Raw genomic sequence first — 21902 nt, 5'->3', positions numbered from 1 at the left:
GTAATGGAATGAGGATAAACAAGGCCGGTTTTATGGTATAGCAAATTAGACATCAATTATGTGGCCAAGCATCACTGAAGGATGCAGCAGACTGGGAATTAAGCTGTAGTGTTAATTGATTATGAAATCATTTGATAGCCTTTGGTTTTATTGAAATGATTCTGAGAGTGCATCATAAACTCAAAATCCATTATAGGAGAGGCACCACATTCTGTACTGAGGGTAATGTCAGTAGTGGGCCAACTTCTGACAACAGTGAAAAACTGACTTTGATTTTTGCAGCTATTTTGCATAAAATGATTAGGGAATTGTGCATCTTTCTGGCCATAACTATGAGTACAATTTGAATCTACATCCTTTAGTTTTACAACATGAATATCTTTGTTTCAGCCACTGGTATATCTAGTTAAATGACACGTACTCTTCATCTTTTATGTATATATAATTTGCTTCCTTAAATTAGAGGTAAGTGTGCTGAGTACTTCTACTTGAAGAGGCAAGATGATACAGCATTAGCTGATTAATACTATCTAGCCTCTGTGAAGGGTGAAAGCTACCAGTTTCTTTTAAATTTCAATTTAAAGAACACTGCACTTTTTGGTCTATTTTTATACCCCTTCCCAAGGTTTTTTGTCCTTGGGTTGCATGGAAGAGCACCAGATGGCAAGGTGGACCATTGGCAACCTACTGTCCCTTTGGGTGTTTCAATGCCTGTTCTTAGGCCAGATTTCGGGCCTGCTTTCCCAGGTTGCCCACTCCTTTTTTCCTACTGTGTTTTGGTAGGTCTTGCTTTGTCTTCTTCTCCAGTTCAACCTCAAAGCAGCTGCACCTTTTTAATTTCAAAGTTAGAGAATGACTGCCATAAATTCATAACACTTAAGTTCCAAGTGGTTTATAACCTTCTAACAGCTTTCTCTCTTGCTGCTCCTAATGCAGGAGTCCCTGCCTTTTGCTCATGGAAGGTCTGGCCAGTTTGACAGCCGTACTCTTTTTACTGCCTCACCTCTGCCTTGCACACTTCTCTTTTTGCTGCTTTCTGCTTTTTTCTCCTAAGGCCATGGGACCCAGGGCTCTGGAGAAGTCAGAATGTAAAGATAAAAGGAAGGTGAAATGGGGAAAAACAGTAGTCTGCAGTGCAAAAAACATAAAGGGGCAGACTATAAATCAGCAGCACAGGTTGGGGAAGACAGAGGTGAATTACGTGGCCATTCAGGATAGCTGCACAGTTGTGCTCTGTGCAGAGTTTTGCTGTTTCAGGTGACTTTTGACATTCAGTTTTACTTATTTTTGAGAACAAATATTGCCCTAGGCACTACAGATAAAGTCCATTTTGCTGGGACATATCAAGAGGTTTCAAGTTCTGCTCAGGCAGCTGCTGGAGATTGGCAAAAGGGATCTCATTTTGTTGACTAACATGAAGAAAAAAAAGAAAGAAACCCTATCAAAAAACACACCATGAGAAACTTTTGTCTCCCCTAATTCTGCTGAATAATGTTACCTCTTCATATGAACTTGTACTGAGCCATAAGACTTCTGGGTGTATGGGATGAGGTGGAAGGCAATTGAGCCAGTCTGACATTATTTGGTCACTAGTGCATAAAAATACTCTTCTAGTGCCACTTATACATAGGTACCATACATTTCTTTAATGGTATTTAATTGAGATTAAAAAAGCTGTTGGAATGGATGCTGTGAATGCATATTAGGAATATTACTTAAAACCATAAGCCTTGATACGATAAACCATAACAAGTCTGAAGGACTCATAATGGCTTATCATGTCAATAAAATGCACTTAAAAATCCCCAAGTGATTAGAAGAAGCCATTTCAGTCTATTATATCAATTGTTATATGCTGAGAGCATGAGAGATTTATTTTTCTTTTCCATCCTCTGTTTAAAAAAAAAGAAAGGAGGAAATTAAATCATAATAAGCTATGCTCAAATAGAATCAAGGTACTAAAATAAACCCACAGAAGGTGATTTATAAATTAAGGAAGGCAGTAAAAAGTTCTTTCCAAGCAGAGAATACTCTCATGTTACACTTGGTCTCTCATTTTTAAGCACCACAGGATGGCTGATGCATAGAGTGTGTTCTTGCACCAAAGATGTTCCTGTTGAACTGGCAAGAAGTGTAAATTAAACATATTGTCACAAGAAATCAGACTAATTTTGGCACTTATACCAAGTGATGGCCTCCAGCACTTGTGCACGGGGAAAACTGAATTGACTTTGCAACCCCATGTGGTAGTAAATGCTTGGCAATGGCTGTAGCAGAAGAGGGTGGTGATATTTTCCTAACCTCATACTTTTCCTGACTGATTTTTTCCAGGCATCTTCTTCAGGGGATGGAAAAAGGTTAAGGACATAACCCCCAAGCTCTTGAGGGTAACAGGGGCCCTGATGTTTGTTGTTACCACTCTGACAGCTTCATCCAGGGGCAATGGCTCTGAAGCAGCTGCTTGGGGGTGCACTTCCATCCTGGAGAAGGTCTGTCAGACTGTGTTTTCCCCACGTGTAACTCTGCCTGTTGTCCATTTGGTCTTGTCACCTGGACTGGCCTGTGAGGCTCATGTAGATCCAGCAGGCTTTGGGAGATGGCAGGAGGAGCTGCCCTAACAAATAACCTTTTGTGAGAGGGACAAGCTGATTTTGGAGGTAGTTACTGCACTGGTCCAGTGTGCATTTTAGCCAGGGGAAAGCCTTGTTTGTCAATTTACACAGCTGAGTCAGGAAAGCTTTGAATTGTTTTCTGCTATTAATAAATAAATATCCCTTATATCGCTTATTTGCAGGCTCTGAACTGGATTACGCAGCCGTTCCGTAGCATTTCAAACAGACCTGAGCAGGCTCTCTGGGGCCAGCTTTGCAGATGGGTCTGGGACCGTCTTCAAATAGCCCCTGGGGGCAGATTGCTGTTGAAATTGGTGTCACGGCTCCCCAGGCTGGCGCAGTAGTCAGAGGGAGAGGTGAGGGCTGCTGAGCAGCTCGGTGTCCTGCTCTCAGCTGACAAGCTTAACCTCTGCGGCACACACGTTTTAGCTGTTTAATGTCTGAATAGATGGAGAGCATTCTGGGAAAGTGAATTTTTCTCTCCCAACAGTATCCCTGCTATCTCACTTGCAGATATTACATCCTACATTTAATGCAATCCTTCCAAACTGTCCAGCTTCGTGTTCTCAAAGCCTGAGTCGTTCCTCTTCCTACCTGTAAAGAATTAACCTGTTCAGTCCTGCATCCCACTCACACGCTCAGGGCGCCCCTAGCACAGGGATGTGTGGGGCTGCAGATTTTGGGGGATCCTTCAGCACTGCTGCTGGCAGGCAGGAGAAAGAAAATAAACAGGTTCAGGAGTTGGAGAAAAATGAGCTGGTGGAAGCCAGGGGAGGGAAGCAGTGGCAAGTAAACACAGCTGAACAAGAGGAAAAAGATGTTTATGTATGCTTGGTTAAGGTTTGCAGTGGGGGTAACTGCAAGTCTGCCAGGACAGTTTCTCCCCTCACAGTGCTGTGAACCCTTCACCTATTTACATGCTGTTATGTGTGAGTAAGAAATTTGGCATTATGCAATTTTCTTTATGACTGAAATGAATCCAGTGAGGTTTGGCAGAGGTATATGTAAATGGTTCAAAAGAGCCCCAGTTGGAGGCTCAGCTGAAATAACAAGGCAGAACAGGCACATTCCCACCTGTACATGCACACGTATGTACGTATGTGTGTGCAGTGCTGGCTTCTACCCAAGAGAGGAGGCTGCTAATTGAATCACCACTTGGCAGGGACAGCAATTTAAGAGCAACTTAAAAACACATATTGGATTAAAAAAGGAGATGGCACCCTAAGAAACACCCAGAGATTACATATCTCAAATTATCAAAGCTGAGGAAATGTTGGACACAGAAACACAGCCTCTGTGTTGTTAGTCAACATCGGGCTGCACATTCTGGAGCAATATTCCAAGACTCATTTTTCATTTTCTGATATCTTGCTGGGGAGGGAGACATCTAGTTGAAAAAAGTGATCAATAAAAGAACAAATAAGGAACAAATGCTAAGAATATTCAAGACAGGGTTTTATTGTGCAGAAATCTCTGAACAGGACATTTTTCAATCTGTTCTGTTATCTTTTCCATATTTTTTTGACAGGCTTAGGTTTCAGGCAGCCAGAAAGATAAAGTAATGTTTTAAAACCCCAAAAAATACTAAGATGCAGGAGAAAATAAGTTGAGAAAGTAGGCTGGGAATAAAAGAAAGCCAGCAAAATAAACCTGAATAAATAAATTAAAATTACCATATATAAATGTACTGTTTGGAGTTTTGCAATTATAAAATCTGGTAGTATGTCTAGATTTTAATATGTTGAACTAGAAGTGTTAAAAAAATTATGAACATTTAAACCCTTTATAAAAATGGCTAAATTGCATCTGTCCAAATGATCATAGCAAATTCTTTGAGAATGTAGGGAAAGACATTTATAATATTTTAGAGTTTTTAAATACCTTGCCTTTGTGTCCCCTAGGAACTTCAAAAAAGTGTTATGAGGGAGAGAAAAATGAGAGGATCATGTTTACAAGTATTTGTAAGGTGATAAAAAATAGTTGTTTAAGACAGAGTGCTTAAATACATCGTCTACATTCATCACATGTGTCTGCGTGTGCAGATGTTGTAGAGTTTATGTACCATGTAGTCCTGTCTTATTGCAGTTGTAGAAATATTCGTGGCTCAGTGTGACTTAGGCACATAAAACTGTTCTTTAATAGATAATTTGTCTTATTTACCAAAGAGCAATACTTACACAACAGTGTAGTATCAGTAAATTAGTTTTTGCTTTGTTTTGGTTTATGCTTTGGGCTAAAAACAGGTGAAGCCAGGATAAGTTTGTTTGTGAAAGCTTGGTGAATACTAATGAGAAGAAAAATACTCCCAGTCAAACTGAATAAATTCTGTGGATAGTATGAAGGATTTTCAGCGATCCATATTGTCCTTGGACTTGGCTGTTGCATTGTACTTTAAATGGAATTGATTGTGTGGTTGTAATGAAAGTAACGGATTGATTTCTATACAGAGTTACACAGAGTAAATAGAAAAATGTTCTTGTCTTGACCTGTATTCATAAACTAAAAATCAGTGGCTTTTGACCTAATCCTTAATAAAAAATGCAAATGAAATATAGGAAATTGGAAGGTTTCTTTAATTCTTAGAAAATCTAGTGTTTATCAGGTTTTTCTTGTGTGCTTTCTTGGATTTTAATTAATTTTGTTTAGGAATTCTAGTAACTGTAATCTATTTTCTCTGCAAGGAACTTGTACTTTTTGCTGTTCGCATAATTTTGGAAAATATATTTGACTCTTTCCTTTCTTATTATTCCTTTTGCCTTAACTACACAGCATTTTCCTTTATCTAGGTAGGATATTTATGACTTTTAGTACCTTCTCTGTTGAACAGTGTTAGCATAGCACTTTTGTGAGCGTGTGACCCATATATTTTTGGGTTGCTACTACATGCACTATCACAGATTATTTCTAAAAGATAGTGGTTTCTGAACTAAATATGCAGATTAACATCTTTATGTTGTAATAAAGGGAGGAAATCTGTTGATTGAAATAAGGTGCAACATTCTTTCTATTTGAATAAGCCTAACAAATGTTTATATTATTGCAATGATTATCTCAGTAAAAGGCCACAGAGATATTTATGAGCAACATCTATTACTCTTTTCTTTTCTTTTTGCATGTATGAGATTGCGGTTCGGGCCCCTGTAAAATGCACAATCCAGCTGGTAAATTCTCTCATTGAGCTGTAAACCAGGACTGCAACAAGCAAGATCCGAGTTACTGCATTCATCAGTTTCTCGGTGAATTTTGTGACTTTATTTTTGGTGCTTAGAGTTTAATTTCTCGCTGAAGTAGAGCAGCACATTGTGGCGCCACACAAACAAGAAGAGCAAAACAATAGAAACCCCAATGCACCGACGGCCACCGCTACTCCATTGTAGCTTCCAAAGGCACTCTATTCTTCCCAGCCCACTTGATATCCTGCAGGTTGTGGCAGTACAATTCAGAGGAAAAGCTTAGACATTGAGCTTGCACGCTTTTTGACTCCATTTTAAACCCTTTGTTCACACCGGGGTGGCATTTTTTCACACCACATGTGGCAGCTTTGACTCCTATCCAGCTTGTCGTATAGAATCAAAGTCTGTGATTTCTTACATTCCCAGTGTTGTCTTCTGAGTTGCTATATTCTTTGTAGCTCCCAAAATATTACAAATCTTAATTTCAGTCATAGGTTTTCAAAGCTTTATAGGCTATGGGATGAGACAACTGTACCTGCACACTTAGATTTGGTTAAAATCAAAGCTGTTTGGGGAGGGGAAGAGCTCTTTTTCCCCTCCCTCTTCTTTTAAAAAAACCTCAACACTGGCAACTAAAAACTATGTGGTGAATTTGATATATATTAATTCTGCCTGATGTATGTTTTGCAGAAAAGAATTAAAATAATGTGTAATACTATATATCTTTGGATTTGTAAGTCATATGAGTGCTTGTACTTTGTTTCAGTATTAAAACATTATTCATCTTAAGAGATTCTTTTGTTGCACACAGGCATCATTGTGCTCTCTTTTCCCTACTTTTCCAAAGACAACCTTCATCTACAATTTTGCTGAAAGTTTTATGTGCCATGTCAATAATAAATTCTACTTCAAACTAATTTTGAAGAAAACAAAACAAGTCTACTGATATGACTGCCCCTAAAATAAACATTTTTGAAAGCTTATTAATAGAAGATATATTGCTTAAATTGATGTCATTCAGTATAGCTAAAATGCCACTTGACTTCTGAAACAAATACTAAAGTATATATTTCTTACTAAGAAACTTTACAATGGATTGCAAGTGCAAAGTGACAGGGCAACAATAACATTTGGATAAAAATTGTCACAGGAATTAATGTAACTTGTACTTCACACTTTTTGATATATTTTTCAAATGATCAATGAAAATTAAATGGTTGTACAATTTGAAAGAACATTCTCAGTTCCATGTATATTTACAAATCTGTACATTCATTGTTGCTGGTTCACTCAGCTGAAGATAATAGAATAATTTCTCCTTGGCACATATGCTAGCCTGTACATTGACATGACACCCTAATAAATATTTTGACTCCAGAGCTGTTGTTTGTTGCTGTTTGTCAGGTGGTTAGAATGGTCTTTTGGCTGCCGCTCCTCTCGCGAACTAAAATATTAAAATCTATGCTTTCAATCCAGCAGCTTTCTTACTGCATCTTATACATTTTTCTGACTGCTTATTCTTTCTTTAAAATATAGTACTGCTGTGTGCTTAATGCATGCTGCTTATTCGCCAAAATCCACCTAATTGCTTATGGTGTTTAATAAACACTTACATTGGTTTTATGTTTGCTTTTAAGAGCGGCATGAAATTGTATTATGTAAGAGAATAGTTCAGTAACTACCTCTAGAAAGACAAAACGACAGTGTTCTTTTCTGGTTTAGAAAATATAATTAATAATAATTCCATGTGCTTGTTTTTATGCCATTTCCTTGCTGTTTGTTTATGGAACATTAGATGTTAAGTTGTTAAATCGTCTTAACTGCTCTGACATGTAGCAGCACTGAATAAGAGAAAGACTGTTCCAATTAATCTTTATTTTTTATTTCAGTCCAAAATCTCAAATATGTAGACTAACCCCTAGTAATAAATATCCTTTTAGAAACACAGTTTTATTAGCTCTGCTCCTAAGCAGTTATTGTGTAATTTTAAAAATCCTAAATATATGAAAATAAACATTTAACTCATGGTTGTTTGAGGTTTTTTTGTCTGTGATTTTTCAAAAAAGATGAACACTCAAAGAACACATTTAGAATCCATGTCTAAAAATAGTTTTATTTTGCAAACTGAATTATAAAAAATTTATAGAAATGTTCTCTGAGATCAATAAATACTTTAATAAAATTACATTAAAATGGAATTTTAAAAGTTACCTATTACTTTAAAAAGTAATTAATCTAAATTAAAAATTCTGTAGACAAAATGGGACATTGTTTATTTCTTTTTTGCCAAGCATCTTAGCATTTTCTGCAGTTTAACTAGCTAAAAAGTCCAGGCATTCTGAATACAATTTTAGATCATAAAAAAAGAGTTGTTTTATGAAAACTGAAACTATAAAAAGATTAAACCTTTCAGAATGCAATACAGTAATTTGTGCTAAGCACTTTTTTTACAAAGCATATTAAAAGGAAACAAACATAAAATACTCATGCAAGTTTACCCATTTACTGTTTAAATATTAAAACAGTGACTCAGAAAAGCAATGTACACACACTAAGCAGAAACTTGTTTTACTATCACAGTTATCTACATCTAAACTTGACATCACACAGCATTTTTAGAAGACACTCAAGTATGAATTTCTCGGAAGCAAGACAAGTTCAGTAAGTGTATCAAAATTAGTTTACCTACTTTCACAGCGCATAATTACTGAAGAAAAGGCATGATCTTATTTCATTTTAGTTTCATGAAGCAGAAATATAGAATAAGCATTTGTTAATATCCATTCCAGAAAATCCCAACTTTTATTTCTCCGCATTTCTTACTTTTCCCCATATTTCTTCAGACCCTCTTCATATTATTTCTTCTATTTCCAGAAAAGAGAAAGTGGGGGGTCGGGGGGGTGGGGGGAACCCCAACAACAAAACCCCACAAACAATCAGCAAAAGCATAATTGGTTTATATTGCCTTTCAGCTTGTGGCCTGTCCTTGTATTATTAAATCAGATCATACATACTCCCCTAAAATTCAGCTTGGAGTAATCCTCTGCTACTTAAGGCTCGATGAAAAGAGTACTCATTGTGAATTATGTTTCATCTGTCACAATAACCTTCTTTATTCTTTGGTGCACCTCCCCTTTGCCTGCGGCAATTAGAGAAAATAGGTATGCCTTGAAGTATGAGATAGTGGTATCTCAAAAATATATATACTGATGTCATATATAGAAAACCCTGGGTTAGCAGCACCCTGAAGAATATATAAGCCCTTTTTGATGCAGTCCAAATTTTGTTAGAACAGAGTAGAGGCTCACATATTGTACAACGAGTAGGTGCTGATGGCTTTCACTAGATTATTGTTTTTTTGACAAGCAGTGATCAGAGATTTTACCGTTCCATCAAAAGAAGAGTAAAAACTTGCTTACCGACTGATATAATTTTCCATGTTAGCTACAATTCTGTTTGGGTATTTTTTTAATTCGAAGGTGTTAGAAAATCTTTTTCTTCACTCTTCCCTGAAATTCCTGGAGTTCTGTTGAACTCTTTGACTGAACATTTCAGCTACAGTTTCTCAGTGGTTTAGCCTGATTTTCATAATTTCTTGCAGTGGTGCAGACATTTAACTGTTTCATCTTGAAAATAAAATACATATTAAAAAAAAAAGGTTGACCCGTGAATATCAAAAATGTTTTTGCACTAGTACAGAAGAGCAAAAATCCATGTTATCAGAAACTAATTTTCCAAATTTTTTCTCTTTCTGTATCAAGACAAAAAAATAATATAAACTCTTTTAAGGTTCTAGTCACCACTGCCAGGTTATTTTGTCTATTAGAATATCTGTCTTTTCTCTAAGACTATCTAATTTATTGTATTTAACAAACAAACAAAATGCAATTTTTTTTTATTTTTTACTTTCTGAATTTATCTTGGAAGCTTTCTAAGTTTACGTTTGTTTTTCTTCTGTGTTATTTTTAAAGCCTTATGGCAGAAAACCTCCAGTCAGTATCTTGTTTTGAAACCCCTCACGATTCTGGGCTGTTCATACTGATTCCAAATCAGCCTCCCTTGCACTTTAAGGGGGCTGATATTCAACTGGGAATGACTAAAAGAGAAAGCACCTTTAAAAAAAAAATTAAAAATTAAGTGCTAAATCAAGCAAGTTAAAACAAATAGATTCTGCTATGAGGCTGGTCTAACATTAAGACACCGTTTTTAAAGTTCCTGAGAAATTACTATACTACAAAAACCAACAATACTTGTGAATAAAGGAGGAGAGTTTGGCCCACTGCACAGGTTTGGGCACAAAAGTGCTTGCTAAGCTATCTATTTCACACATGCAACGACAGAAGGTTCGATATTCATTCGATCGATGACTGAAAAGGCACAATGGCAAAATCGGACGGACTTCTTTTCAAATACAGATCTCCGATGTCCCCCTACAGTCTGCAGTCGCACGGCTGGTGGTGTGGCACAGACGGAGCAAGGGTTACATCAAGGCTGTTCTCTGGACCGTGCAAACGGTCTAGACCAATGACCTGCAGCATCGTGCCCTTTGAAGAAGAGGCAAGTTCAGTCACGACGAAGAAAAATCAAGGCGTACCCCTTTTAACAATAGGGAGCAGCTCGTGGCTGCAAAGAGGTAAGCAGGGGTAAGCAAAAAAGGCATCTGCTTCCATGGTTACAGGCCAAGCATGGGAACCTTGCTTTTGAAGAGGGACGGTTCTCAGGCTCCCTCACAGGCTATGTCATGCATTCTAAGCAAAGGCAGGTTGAGCTGAAATCCGCAGAGTTATTTCAGAGTAAAATGATACGCGAGCACATGGCTGTTAGCAAAAAAAAGTCACATGACTGTTTAGAAGCAGCCTTGCACTGTTTCTGAATCGAGCCTTTCGTTCGGGGCAGTTTCTTCTTCTTTTCTTTTTTTGTTGTCTTTTAGTTTTTTTTCCTCCGCTTTTGCAGCAAACTAAGAAAATTCGGAGAAGATTTATACAAAACAAACATTTGTTTGATACACAAGATTCTGGCTATTCTCCTTCTCTAAAGTGAAAAAAGGTCAAGGGTCAATGTTTTTTCGTGACAGGGCCACAAATCCTTTTGTTAGCGTAGCTTTAGCAAATGCTATTTAAAATAAGATTTTGCTTTTCTTTCCAAGTGCACATTATTATAAGTTTGACAGAGTATTAAAGAAATGAATTTCTGTCTCTCTGCAATAACTTTTTTGTTCCAACATTTTGCCAGGTTTTTTTCTTCATTTTTTGGCTCTACAATTCCAGTTTTTAAGATTTGCACTTCTAGACAAGACAACTGAAAATGCACACAAAATCAACACATAATAGTCCTGCCATATTCAGGGGGGGAAAAAAAGGAGAATTATCTGCAGGCACAGGTAGTAAAAATGTGATCAGTGACTATAAGCCTGTGGTGTAACCATTAACCTTTGAGAATCGTTATGTTTGCACTTGTTTCTTTATGCTTTGTTATTCCTTTAGCTGCGACGTGTTACATTTTCTCCTGAAAAATTAAAACGTGCAGTGTATTTGCCTTGGCATAGGTGTGCCTGATTTTTTAATTGTGTTTATTACATCTGTTCTGTGATATTTTAACTGTTTGTGGTTGTTTGTAAATTTTGATGGCTTACTATTTTATTAGAATTTTACTGTTAAAAGAGTTTGCTTTAGTAGCTTCTGTTACATACTTACTACGTGATGGTCTGTATTATTACAAGCTACAGCATTTGTCTTCTTATTATCAATATGAGATTAATTTTATTCCAACTATTCTTGTTAAAACTGGGGGGAGGGAAATATCTGACAAACTGTGGAACAGAGTTAAAAGTTCCAGAAACACTAATAATTACTCACATCATTTCCATCAGTATTTTTTCCTGCAGTGACCTATGGTACTTGGTAGAATTTGTATTGCTAGCCTATAAATGTAATTAATATTTATGAGTGTATCGAGGGCAGTATTTTCTCAGGGTGTATTCTGAACTTTTGTTGATCTTTAGGACGGTTTAACTCCAGACTGAGGACTGTGTATTTGAAATGAAAGCATGTGTGTGAACTAAATGTAAGTTGCCCTCAAATAACAACAGGCTTTTTTGAAAAAAAGTTTTTGGCCTACCCTGCACATTTATGGGCCAAAATTATCCAAGAAAAAACCCCCAGATTTGCATAGGAAAATATAAACATGCACAGGAAAATATAAATATGCAGCATAAGCAATTAAATGTTAACAGTAAAAAGTAGGAATCCCATTATCTTAAAATGGTCACAATCTGGACTAATTGGATTCATTCTGGATAATTTATGCCCTGCATACTAATTCAGTTTTCAGCTGGACTTTGACATGATTGCAAGCTGTACCTTTTCTCCAGGATGTCCATTAACTAGTCCCATTACCTTAAGAGAAGAATCTGTTTGCTGATCTTTTGTGTAAGCTGTTGGATATAATAAGACATTTTGATATTCCTGCTGAACTATAGATGCATGTTAATGATGGCAGCCATTTTCATATACTCACTGCAGTTTACAAAATCATACACTGTGTGGAAATGTTTTGTGTTCAGCCTTATTGAGGCTATGTGAAATCCTCTTCATTTTTATGACACTGCAATGATAAATTAAAAGATTAAATAATCTGTCATATGTATGGCATAAACAGTGCAAAAGACAGTGCTGTTGTATTTGGTATTTAAACACTGCTTGAAATTATTCTCGTGCTAATAAAACATTCAGTTTAATTTTTTTTTTTAAAGAAGGAGATTTTCTATTGGAAGGAAGATTTTTTTTTTAAGTGGAAGGCTTTCCTCTTGTCCATTTTAATGTAAGTGATAAAATAATTTCTAGATTCACAGAAGTCTGCACAGTTTACCAAGGAGAGGATCTGATCTTAATTATATTTGTGATCATTTCTTGAAATAATTACTCTCCTCCTGTAAGGAGCTGAGGAATGAAAGATGTGTAAAACTTGGTGTTGAAGGGAAAAGTTGCATCTCCATGAACAATGAAAACATGATTGTGAAACCATTAATTTTTATTCCTACTGGTGTTGTTGTAGGGTGGATTTTTACCATGTGTTGATGTCTTGCCCCAAAGTACACATGGTCCTCTCCCTCTTGTGTTGTTGATACTGAGATTCTGAAAAAAAATTGGGCTGTTGCTTGAGCCATGTGCCAACTTCGCACCTGGTTCATTCAAGCTAAAGTTCAGGCTGCCAGTTTGAGGCCTTTTACTTCATTTCAGCCAGTGGTGACTAAGAGCCAGAGATTCCTCTTTATTTTTCCCTTTTGGGCCATTCATTTAAATGAAGGAGTAAATAATCTAAACATCGTATTCCCCTTCTTAAATACTTTAAAGATCCTCAAGAATCACCACTGTTTTCTAGCCTCCACTGTGATATAGAAGCCAGTTCAGCTTCTCTGAATGAAGGTAGAAACCAGGGAGAAGGAGGGGTTTGTTGCTTGTTTTTTAATACTGAAGATTCCTGGATGTTGGGAAGTTCTGTGGTTTGCATAGAAAGGGTTGTCAGACACAATTTCTTTCATAATCAATGCAATTCATGCCTTCGTTATCTTCAGAATGAATTTCTTTTTTTTTTTTTTTTTCACTAGAGAAGTAGACAAAGATTTTGCATGGTTTGCTCTAGGCAAGGTTTGCTGTGTCACCAGCTTATTTTAGGGCAGTTTTAGATTGAATTGCTCACTTGAATGAAAAAAAAAAGTGTCATCTCTGTCATAGTATGCCAAACTAGGACAAAGAGACCATGATACTCTTGCTCAGTGGAGATGAGAGTTCTGCAGCTTGGGACCACCTTTAAGTAATTTGCACTCTGGCTTTAAGCAATTTTGACGCTGTACTTTTTTATGATATGCAATAATGCTGTAAATCACCATTTCAAGGACAGTAGTTTATTGTGTTGCACATCCTAATAATCTACTAGATAAAATAAAGGCAGCAAAAACCAGATGAAACCCCAGGTTTTAATCTGGTGATACAAGATGAATTACAGTTGACTGAAATTTAATGAAAAGGCACCTTTTAAACCCAAGGTTTCTAAAAGTGCTTCCAGGTTAATTCCCACTAAAACTCCTTTGATTTTCTTCTCCAGATAATCCTTTTCTACATTATCTTAATGAACCAGAATATTCAAACCTGACTGTGACTTGCTAAGAGCAAGGACTTGGACAAACCCATGGAGCAAAGAATCATCAAAGCTCAAACCACGTGTGTTGCAGAGGGGATTACTGCAACATGCATATATCAAACCAGGAGTCTCGTGGAAAGTGAAGTATATTTAGACGGATTCGTGGTAGATGTTTCAGAGGTGTTTATTTCTCCAGCCGCATGGCTGGAGCTCAGCTCAGGAACTCTGCAGTCACGGGACCCGAGGGTCCTTGGCGTTATCAGCACCAGGGAACCCAAACCAACCAATGGGGAATGAAGCTGACCAGGGGCTAGGAAACCCCGTGTCTCCCCCCCAGGGCCCCTCTCCCAGGGCTCCATGGCAGGGGGAGGGACCCCAACACATGTGATTTGAATTTTGGTAGCATTTGAAAGCCTCTAGACTTTCCCCCTCAAAACCAAGAGCATTGATAGATCAGTTAAGTCAGCAAAAGTTATTTGGTTTTGGTACTGTACATGGATTTGCTCTGTTATGAACTTGGGAATGACTAACTGCATCAGCTTTGATTTAAGGTACAAAAAAAATTAAGTCTCTCTGGCTCTTGAGTATTCTTCTTGGTCTATAATCCCCACCACAAAAAGCATTAGAAAGTCTGATTAAGTTGTTGCCCCTTATTCAAGGCTCCTTCCAAATGCATTGAATATAAATAACAGATGCAAGATGAACTCTGAAATGATCAGAAAGTCACATTTTCTCACTCAGTGTCGTAGTTCCATGATGTTTTGAAATGGAAGTTAGTCTGATTCCAGGAGCATCTCAAGTGTATGAGGTTCTTTTCAGGCCTGTCGTTTTCTGAGCCTCTGTTGTTGATAAGTAGAAGTCCCTTTAATGCTTATATCCTGTTCAAAGAAAAGGAAGCTTTAGCATTACTGAAATAATGTTAGTCCAAAATAACCTGATATTTCTGGTAGCTTTTTAACAGAGACATGTAGAACAATGGCAATAACAGCTTTGTTCTTGTGTAGACCCTGTCTAAGTTAAAATCACAATCACAAGTCATATGACCTTCGGGTAAAAAATATTTATTGCAAAGAGCTGGTCATGCCAAGGTTCATAAAATAGTTTTGGCAGGAGGAGACATGAAACATCACAGAATTACAGAATATTCTGAGTTGGAAGGGACCCACAAAGATCACCAAAGTCCACCCCTAAAGTGAGTGGTCTATACAGGGATCAAACTCATGGCCTTGGCAATATTAACACCATGCTCTGACCAACTGAGCTCCTCTCAGGGTCAAGACGATGTTGTTCCAACCTCCCTGCCATGAGCAGGGACACCTTCCACTAGACCAGGTTGCTCAGTGTCCCATCCGACCTGGCCTTGGACGTTGTTAGGGATGGAGCATCCACAGCTTCTCTGGGCAACCTGTGCCAGTGTCTCACCACCCTCATAATGAAGAATTTCTTCCTGTCCTTACAAGCCTTTGTAAAAAGTCACTTCCAGCTTTCTAAACCTCTTCAAGTATTGAAAGGCCATAGTAAGGTTTCCCCCAAGCCTTCTCTCCTCCAGGCCTGCCAATTGCTATTCTATCATCTTGTCTTCATAAGAGAGTTGCTCCAGCCCTCTGATCATCTTTGTGGCCTCCTCTGGGCTCTCTCCAATAAGTCCACCTCTGTACTGTTCTGAGAGCCCTAGAGCTGGACACAATATGCCAGGTGGAGTCTCATGAGAGTGGAGTACCGGGCAAGAGTCACCTGCCGGCCACACTGCTTTGATGCAGCCCAAAATATCATTTGCTTTCCGGTCTTCAAGAAGATTCATTGTCCTAAAGTAGAAAACAAGTAGTAAATAATGGAAAACAAGTAGGAAACATGGTTGCTTTTGCCTTTCTAACATTTTCAGAAGACCATTACAATGATTCTTCTTACTTAAAACATGCCTTTTTCTCAGCATTTGCTTCTTCCCTTTTTAATTTCTTTTTCATATTTGATTTTTCCGTTCCTTAACTAAAGAGTTAGTTGTGAAAGAGGGAGTTTTCAGGAATAAAAATTGTCTATTTTATATATAGATATGCCTATGGTAAAATTATTACATCCTGTTTCAGAATCAGGAGTGGAAATTTGCCTTGTATTTGTATCTATTGGAGAGCTCTGGAAGTTATACATTACTGATAAGAATTATTTGTGAAGAAATCTTGTAATGCGTGTACGCTTGTGAGTAAGGTACTTTGCAAACTAGAACAAGCATCCAAAGTTTTTTGATTAACAATATGTGAAAGAATACACAGTAGACTGCAAAATGAGACCAGTCATTTCAGAAAAGAGATACTTTGAAAAGATCGGTGTATATGATTAATAATGCCACTGTCAAGGACATGTTCGTGAGAGTTCTGACCCAAGAAAATAGAATTTTCATCAAGCATGAAAAATCTGATGGTTTTTGGTTTATGAAGGGCATGATGGTTGATGGTCTGACATTAAAAAAGTTTCAGAAATTTCATTCTGAAAAAATCTTTCATATTTCTGTGAAACAAGATCCCTTTGAACCTGCTGTGACTGGGGTTTTGGGTCTGAATGGTAATCCATTTCCCTTGTAGTCCCTTGGCATGCATCATTTTTGGATGTGTGAGGCTAGAGGGAACATCCTACTTGTACTCTTCAGTATCTGTTTATGGACATCCTGTCCATGAATTTGTCCATGAGCCTGAACTATCTGGAATTGAATCCTTTTGGCATTGTGGTTCAAAAAGTGAAGTTGTTCGGTGTTTGCTCTTCTGAGGGTTATTCTGATTTTTGGTTTCTGAGCACCAAGTAGGATAACAAGTGTTCATGATAACTTCTGCTTTGGTGAGTAACTCTACTTTGAATTGTTTGTGCAATTGGTGAAATGTGAAGAAAACCTTCATGACTTTGTATTGGCCAAATCAAACTCCTGAGATACTCAGCCCAACATGTTACTTGCTGCAAAACCTGTTTATCTGTAAAACCTCTTTATCTGTACTAGCACTTCCTTCACGAAGGAAAGAAAAAGTGGTATAGTGGTTACACTTTTTTCTCTTTTATAGCTTATGTTAGGAGGATTTCTGGTAAATTCTTGAGATTCAACGGTAGTCAATTTTTAAATATTAATCCACTGTGAGATCATATAGTACAGTAACTAACTTTATTTGTCTCTGGAGGTGAGGGAAAGTATCAGATTCCTTCTGATTTTAATCTGTTCTTTGTGCAGAAAAATTCTGTAATCATTCAGCTGGAGAAGATGATGATAGAAATATATATTTATGCTTGGTTTTTTTTAAATTTTAATGTTTATCTTTTACTATTCAAACATTTCAAGCTTTTTGCTTAGAGGATGCAGCTAATGAGGTTCAATAGAGATGACAAAAAAGTATCCTGCCTACTTCCCCAAGTCTACATCCTTTTATTTATGATTGATTAAAATTCAACATATTTTGAAATACCTGTTCCTCTTTCTCATGTGCTAGTCTAGAATATCAATTGTCAAACTGTAATTCTGTCAAATCATTACATAAGCACTTGGTTTCTGAGGGGAAACCTTGGTACCTCTAGTTACTGTGGGTTTTAAAAGTGTACTAGAAGAGCCATTTTCAATATGTGATTCGAATGTACCATCAATGAATAATCCAGAGCAAACTTCATAACCAAGAGACGATGGGGAATAGAAACAGGATGAAGTCTGAAAACTTAATTATGTACATGGTGATGATCACTTCTGCTATTATCTGCTATCACAAGATTTTTTAAAGGAAACGGAGCTGACTGTATTAATAAACAACAAAACAAGCTCTTCAGCTGATTCCGTCTAGCTCTCTCCAACTGAGGCATTTGTTTAGGCATGGTCAGTGAAGAGTATTTCTAGAGCACAACAGATTTCATCCAGTCAGAATCTCTAAAAATAAATCAGATGAGTCATGCTGTGAAGTGTCTCTCTGATTCTAAAGGACCTGCAGTGACTAGCTCAGAGATGCTGCTTAAAACTAGGTAAGAGGAATTTAATCCAAAATAACTGCAACACCAGTGATCTGATATGTCCATGAGCAAGTTTATGCCATTTAATGTAGTATCAAGTTAGACCTTTCAGGTAATGAAATAAAATTATTAATGTTTCCATGTGAGGCACCACAGCAACCTCCCCAGGAATTCCGCCAAGTATTCGGAGTGCCCAGGTGTAGGAAGAATGAACTTAGGTGTAGCAAACAGAGAAGCAATGGGACTAAAACAAACAGTGGGAAGGGAAAGGTTATTGTGAGGGTACTAAAAGTTTTTATTTCTCTTCAATAAAATAAAGATCAAGAGAAAAGGTACACAGTTGGAGCAGGACAATTGTGAGTGAAGGAGAGCAATCTAATCTGGAGAACAATGCTGGGACAGAAATAATTGGTAGAAAATCAGACTGGAAGTTAGAAGATTTCTAGCCATCAAAGCAGTAGTATTCTGGAGGAGACTCCTAATCAAGTGGTCAGGTTTTGTTTTTCCATACATGTCTAACTGTTGCAAGGTGGAAAATGATACATTTATGAAAGGGAATGTGAAACACGGTTGCCTCTCATACAGGAGCTTGGACTGAGTATGCCACCACTCTGATCCTAGAAGGGGATGTGTATGCATGACTGCACTTATTGAAGTGACAGTAATTATGCTGTAGATATGCCTATACTATCAATGTGAATATGTTGTGGTGCTTCTTTAAACTTGTAATTAATACTAATTGAGCTCTCAGAAACTGAAGGGTTCCTCGTTTAAAAATCCTGTGCTTTCTCTGAGTGTAACAACAGTTTGCTAACTTATCCCACTTCTTGAAAAACTCCATGCTAATGAAAGAAAGGCACTAAATATGATCTGTTGATTACAAACAGCTCAGAGGATTTCTTACTGGGTAAGATAAATATCTTTTGCCAGAATAGTGGTTCTGCTGCATGTGCTTTCTCTTAGTATTGTATTTATTGTACTGGACATGTGATTGTAGATTAATACTTTCCCTATACATTCTGTTAAATGCAACTTTGTGTTTGCTGTGAAGATGTTAGTATGAATGAGAAAAAATATAGGTTTTGTACATGAATTCATTCTATATGTTTTCTAACAATCCACAAAGAGAAAACAGAATTTTTGGGTGCTAAAATTCAGTCTAGGAAGAGTTGGTTACTTTATAAAAGTAATGAAATTGTGAATTTATTTGCATGCAAAGCTCAGCACACAACTAAATGTGCATCCAGCAAGAGAGTCCCCCCAGTTTGAGATGTGCTGAAAGGTTGTAGGGCCTGCAAGACAGAAGATGTTGTACCACCTTACTTTGTTGTTTCAGCTACGGGTATATGACAATTCCCTTAAATTTGTAAACCTGTTAAAGTTCATCAAGTCTTGTAAAAAAAAAAAAAAATCTACCTCTTTTTTGTCTTTATATTGTGTATGTGTGGGATATAACACTATGTCTTTCTTTGAAACAGGTTTCCTTTTGAAATACCAGGTGAAACTCAGATAGTTTATTGTACGAGTCCTGTATCCCTGTTCTGATGTGCTGTGTCTCTTCCAGGTGTACAGCTGCCATTCCATCTCACAGCAGGACTGTGTTTGCTGCTCCACAAACTGCAGGTAAGCCCTGAGCCCACTCCCCAAAGTTTGTGTCCCAGTCACCATGACCAGCCCCTGGCACGTGAAGCTGAGGGCAGTGCAGCTGCTCTCCATCCCACTGCGGCTTTCCCAGGACAGCGAGGGGACACTCCCTCTGCGTTTCAAATGGCTCCCGAGGAGCTCAGTCATGGTGCCTCTCCTCACAAAGCAGGGCTGGGTTTCGAATCAAAATGGGGCATTGGACCATGTAGTTTAAACTCTCAAGGTTTTACATTTTGTGCTGTTATACTCCCTTGCATTTTGTCTTTGCAGCAAGAAATTGTTTTTATTTAGTCCACTATTTATCTTCATAGCAAGAGTGCTCATTTCATGAAATGAAGTATCAAAATTTGTGCCTTTTACCAGATTTAAATTTGACCAGCTTCAGCTTTGAGCCATTGTTCCATTGTTTTCTGCTGGCAGTTATAGGTGGTATTTGTTTTCCTATGATTACTGCTACATGTTTGTTCAAGTCAGCTGAAATATATCTGACATCTCCCAAGACTTTCACTGTAACGTGTTCTCCAGTATTCAGTACTTGTGACTCTTCCTTTACCTCTATTTTTCCCATATCATTTTCAAAATATGCAGAATTCTCTAAATGTAACTGTAGGATTATTACTGATGCTTCAGTTGGAGGAAAAAGCAGTTGTCTGTCACTGCTACTTCACCATCCCTCGGAACATCACACGGTTGTGCTAAACTTTCTATGCTGGGACTTTATGTTGAATGGTGAATGCCTGTGTTTACTCTGTGTTTACTTTGTCCTCTTCAACAATGACTCATTCAGTTTCTCCTTCCAAGCCAAGGATGGATTTTGAGTTCATGGTTATTCACAAAGTTTTGCATTCTCCACTTCAAATAATTTTGGTTAGGTTCATACTAAAGATTACTTGATACCTTTATTTTTCCTCTTCCTTCAGGAAGAGGACATGTCATAAGAATGACTTATTTTTATGGTGGATTCTGCTCATCCTTTCAGCTGATGTGAATATATAATCTCAGAAGCCATAATGAAAAGTTTATGAACAGGTCTCTTGAACTAAAAAATATCTTGAGAACATCTTCAGTTCAAATGTCACTGGTTTGGGATACTGCTCATCCAGGATACATCCATGTAAATGGGATTTGCATTTTGGTATTAAAAGTGAAATATTCAGAAATATTACCCATGAGTGTGAAAGACAAGTATAAATGGCTGCTTAATGTTTAATTAGTAGAATGTAGTTATATCACTTTTTGCTTTATTTTTATGGTCTTTTCTTTCCATTACTGTACTTACTTGTATTGTATAGCTAGAGAAAATTTTACTCTACTTTCTGCTGAAAAACAACATGGGAAGAAAAAAAAAGGGATCTAAATCCCTGCTTGTAGGATGGTGGAAGCCAGCTGTCCAAACAGACTGCATATTTGGTCATAAATTTATTGGAAGAGTGTGTTTTATTAATAAGAATGTGCACTTTTGATATTATCTTTGCAGTCAGAATAAAGCTGAATATAAACCCAGTTAATCACTCTGAATATTAATATTAGTAGAATGGGAGGGAAGTTCTCTTTTTATAATATGGAACATTTTCTTCTGGAAAATTTCTTTCAAAAAATTATAAGTTAAAGAAATGAAAAGGGAACAATGATCTTTTGGTTAGAATCAACGGATCAGTTGCTCCTAGAGCTGGATATCCTACAGTGCAGTCCCCATCCACCAGATTACATTGTTTTTTATGGTGTCTGGACTATGTTGACAAAAACTTTCCTGCTTTTGCCAGTAGAAGAAATTGTCAGCTCCCATATTAAAGGCAATTTAGCCTGTGTATGTAATACGTACTGGCTGCAATATTTTTGCTGCAGATGTTACCCTGGGCTTTTATAAGTCAAGAAATATGCACACTGAGAACTTTTGTCAAACAATTATGCAAAAGATGTTTATAATTTCCCCTCCTTCTTTGGAGTCCTTTAGTCTCTTTAATCATTAACATATATTGTAAAAGTTTGTTTATTATGCAGTTGAAAGTTACCCAATTATTTCTGTTTGGGAATTATTCTTGGAAAAAGACAATGATTGGAAATAATACCTGTACTTCTCCAATTTGACAAAATTACAGCACACTGAAAAAGAATAATATGGAATGATATGTGTTTAAAAAACGTTGTAGGATATACTGATCAAAGTTGAGCTTAGCTATTAGTAGAACACTTTTCCATTAAATAGAAGGAAACTGAAATAACTCTACTGTACATGTTCAAAAAGCCAGCTTTCCTTCTTAAGGAAAACCCCAAATATATAGTATGCCATTGTTTGCTGCGCCTGTGGTGACCAGTTCAGGTTATATTAAGTTGAAGTTACTGCCATCTGGTGGGGAAAAGAGTG

At 37.2% G+C, this 21902-nt stretch overlaps 1 protein-coding gene across 12 annotated transcripts in view; it reads left to right on the top strand.

Moving 5' to 3' along the window:
- LOC121669244 overlaps positions 1 to 21902 on the top strand; it is a 281899-nt gene that overhangs the window by 128595 nt on the left and 131402 nt on the right. For 7 of the 12 annotated variants that reach the window (XR_006017657.1, XM_042037921.1, XM_042037917.1 and 4 more), the window contains exons 1-2: positions 10170 to 10418; positions 19458 to 19516. Coding sequence is in view for 6 of the 12 variants with exons in the window: in XM_042037921.1 (XP_041893855.1) it covers positions 10208 to 10418; positions 19458 to 19516 (270 nt within the window). In the remaining 6 variants the exon portion in view is untranslated. Of the gene's footprint in view, positions 1 to 10169; positions 10419 to 19457; positions 19517 to 21902 lie in introns of those variants that run through there. The other 5 variants (XR_006017659.1, XR_006017658.1, XR_006017661.1 and 2 more) reach the window with 2 other exon arrangements.

The sequence above is a fragment of the Corvus kubaryi genome, unplaced genomic scaffold, assembly GCF_017639235.1.
Source record: "Corvus kubaryi isolate FWS band 111438036 unplaced genomic scaffold, C.kubaryi_AGA036_p1.0 37391, whole genome shotgun sequence".
In the NCBI taxonomy this organism is placed as follows: Eukaryota; Metazoa; Chordata; class Aves; order Passeriformes; family Corvidae; genus Corvus; species Corvus kubaryi.
Note: the sequence above shows the minus strand (reverse complement) of the source record. Positions and strands in the feature narration are given on the sequence as shown.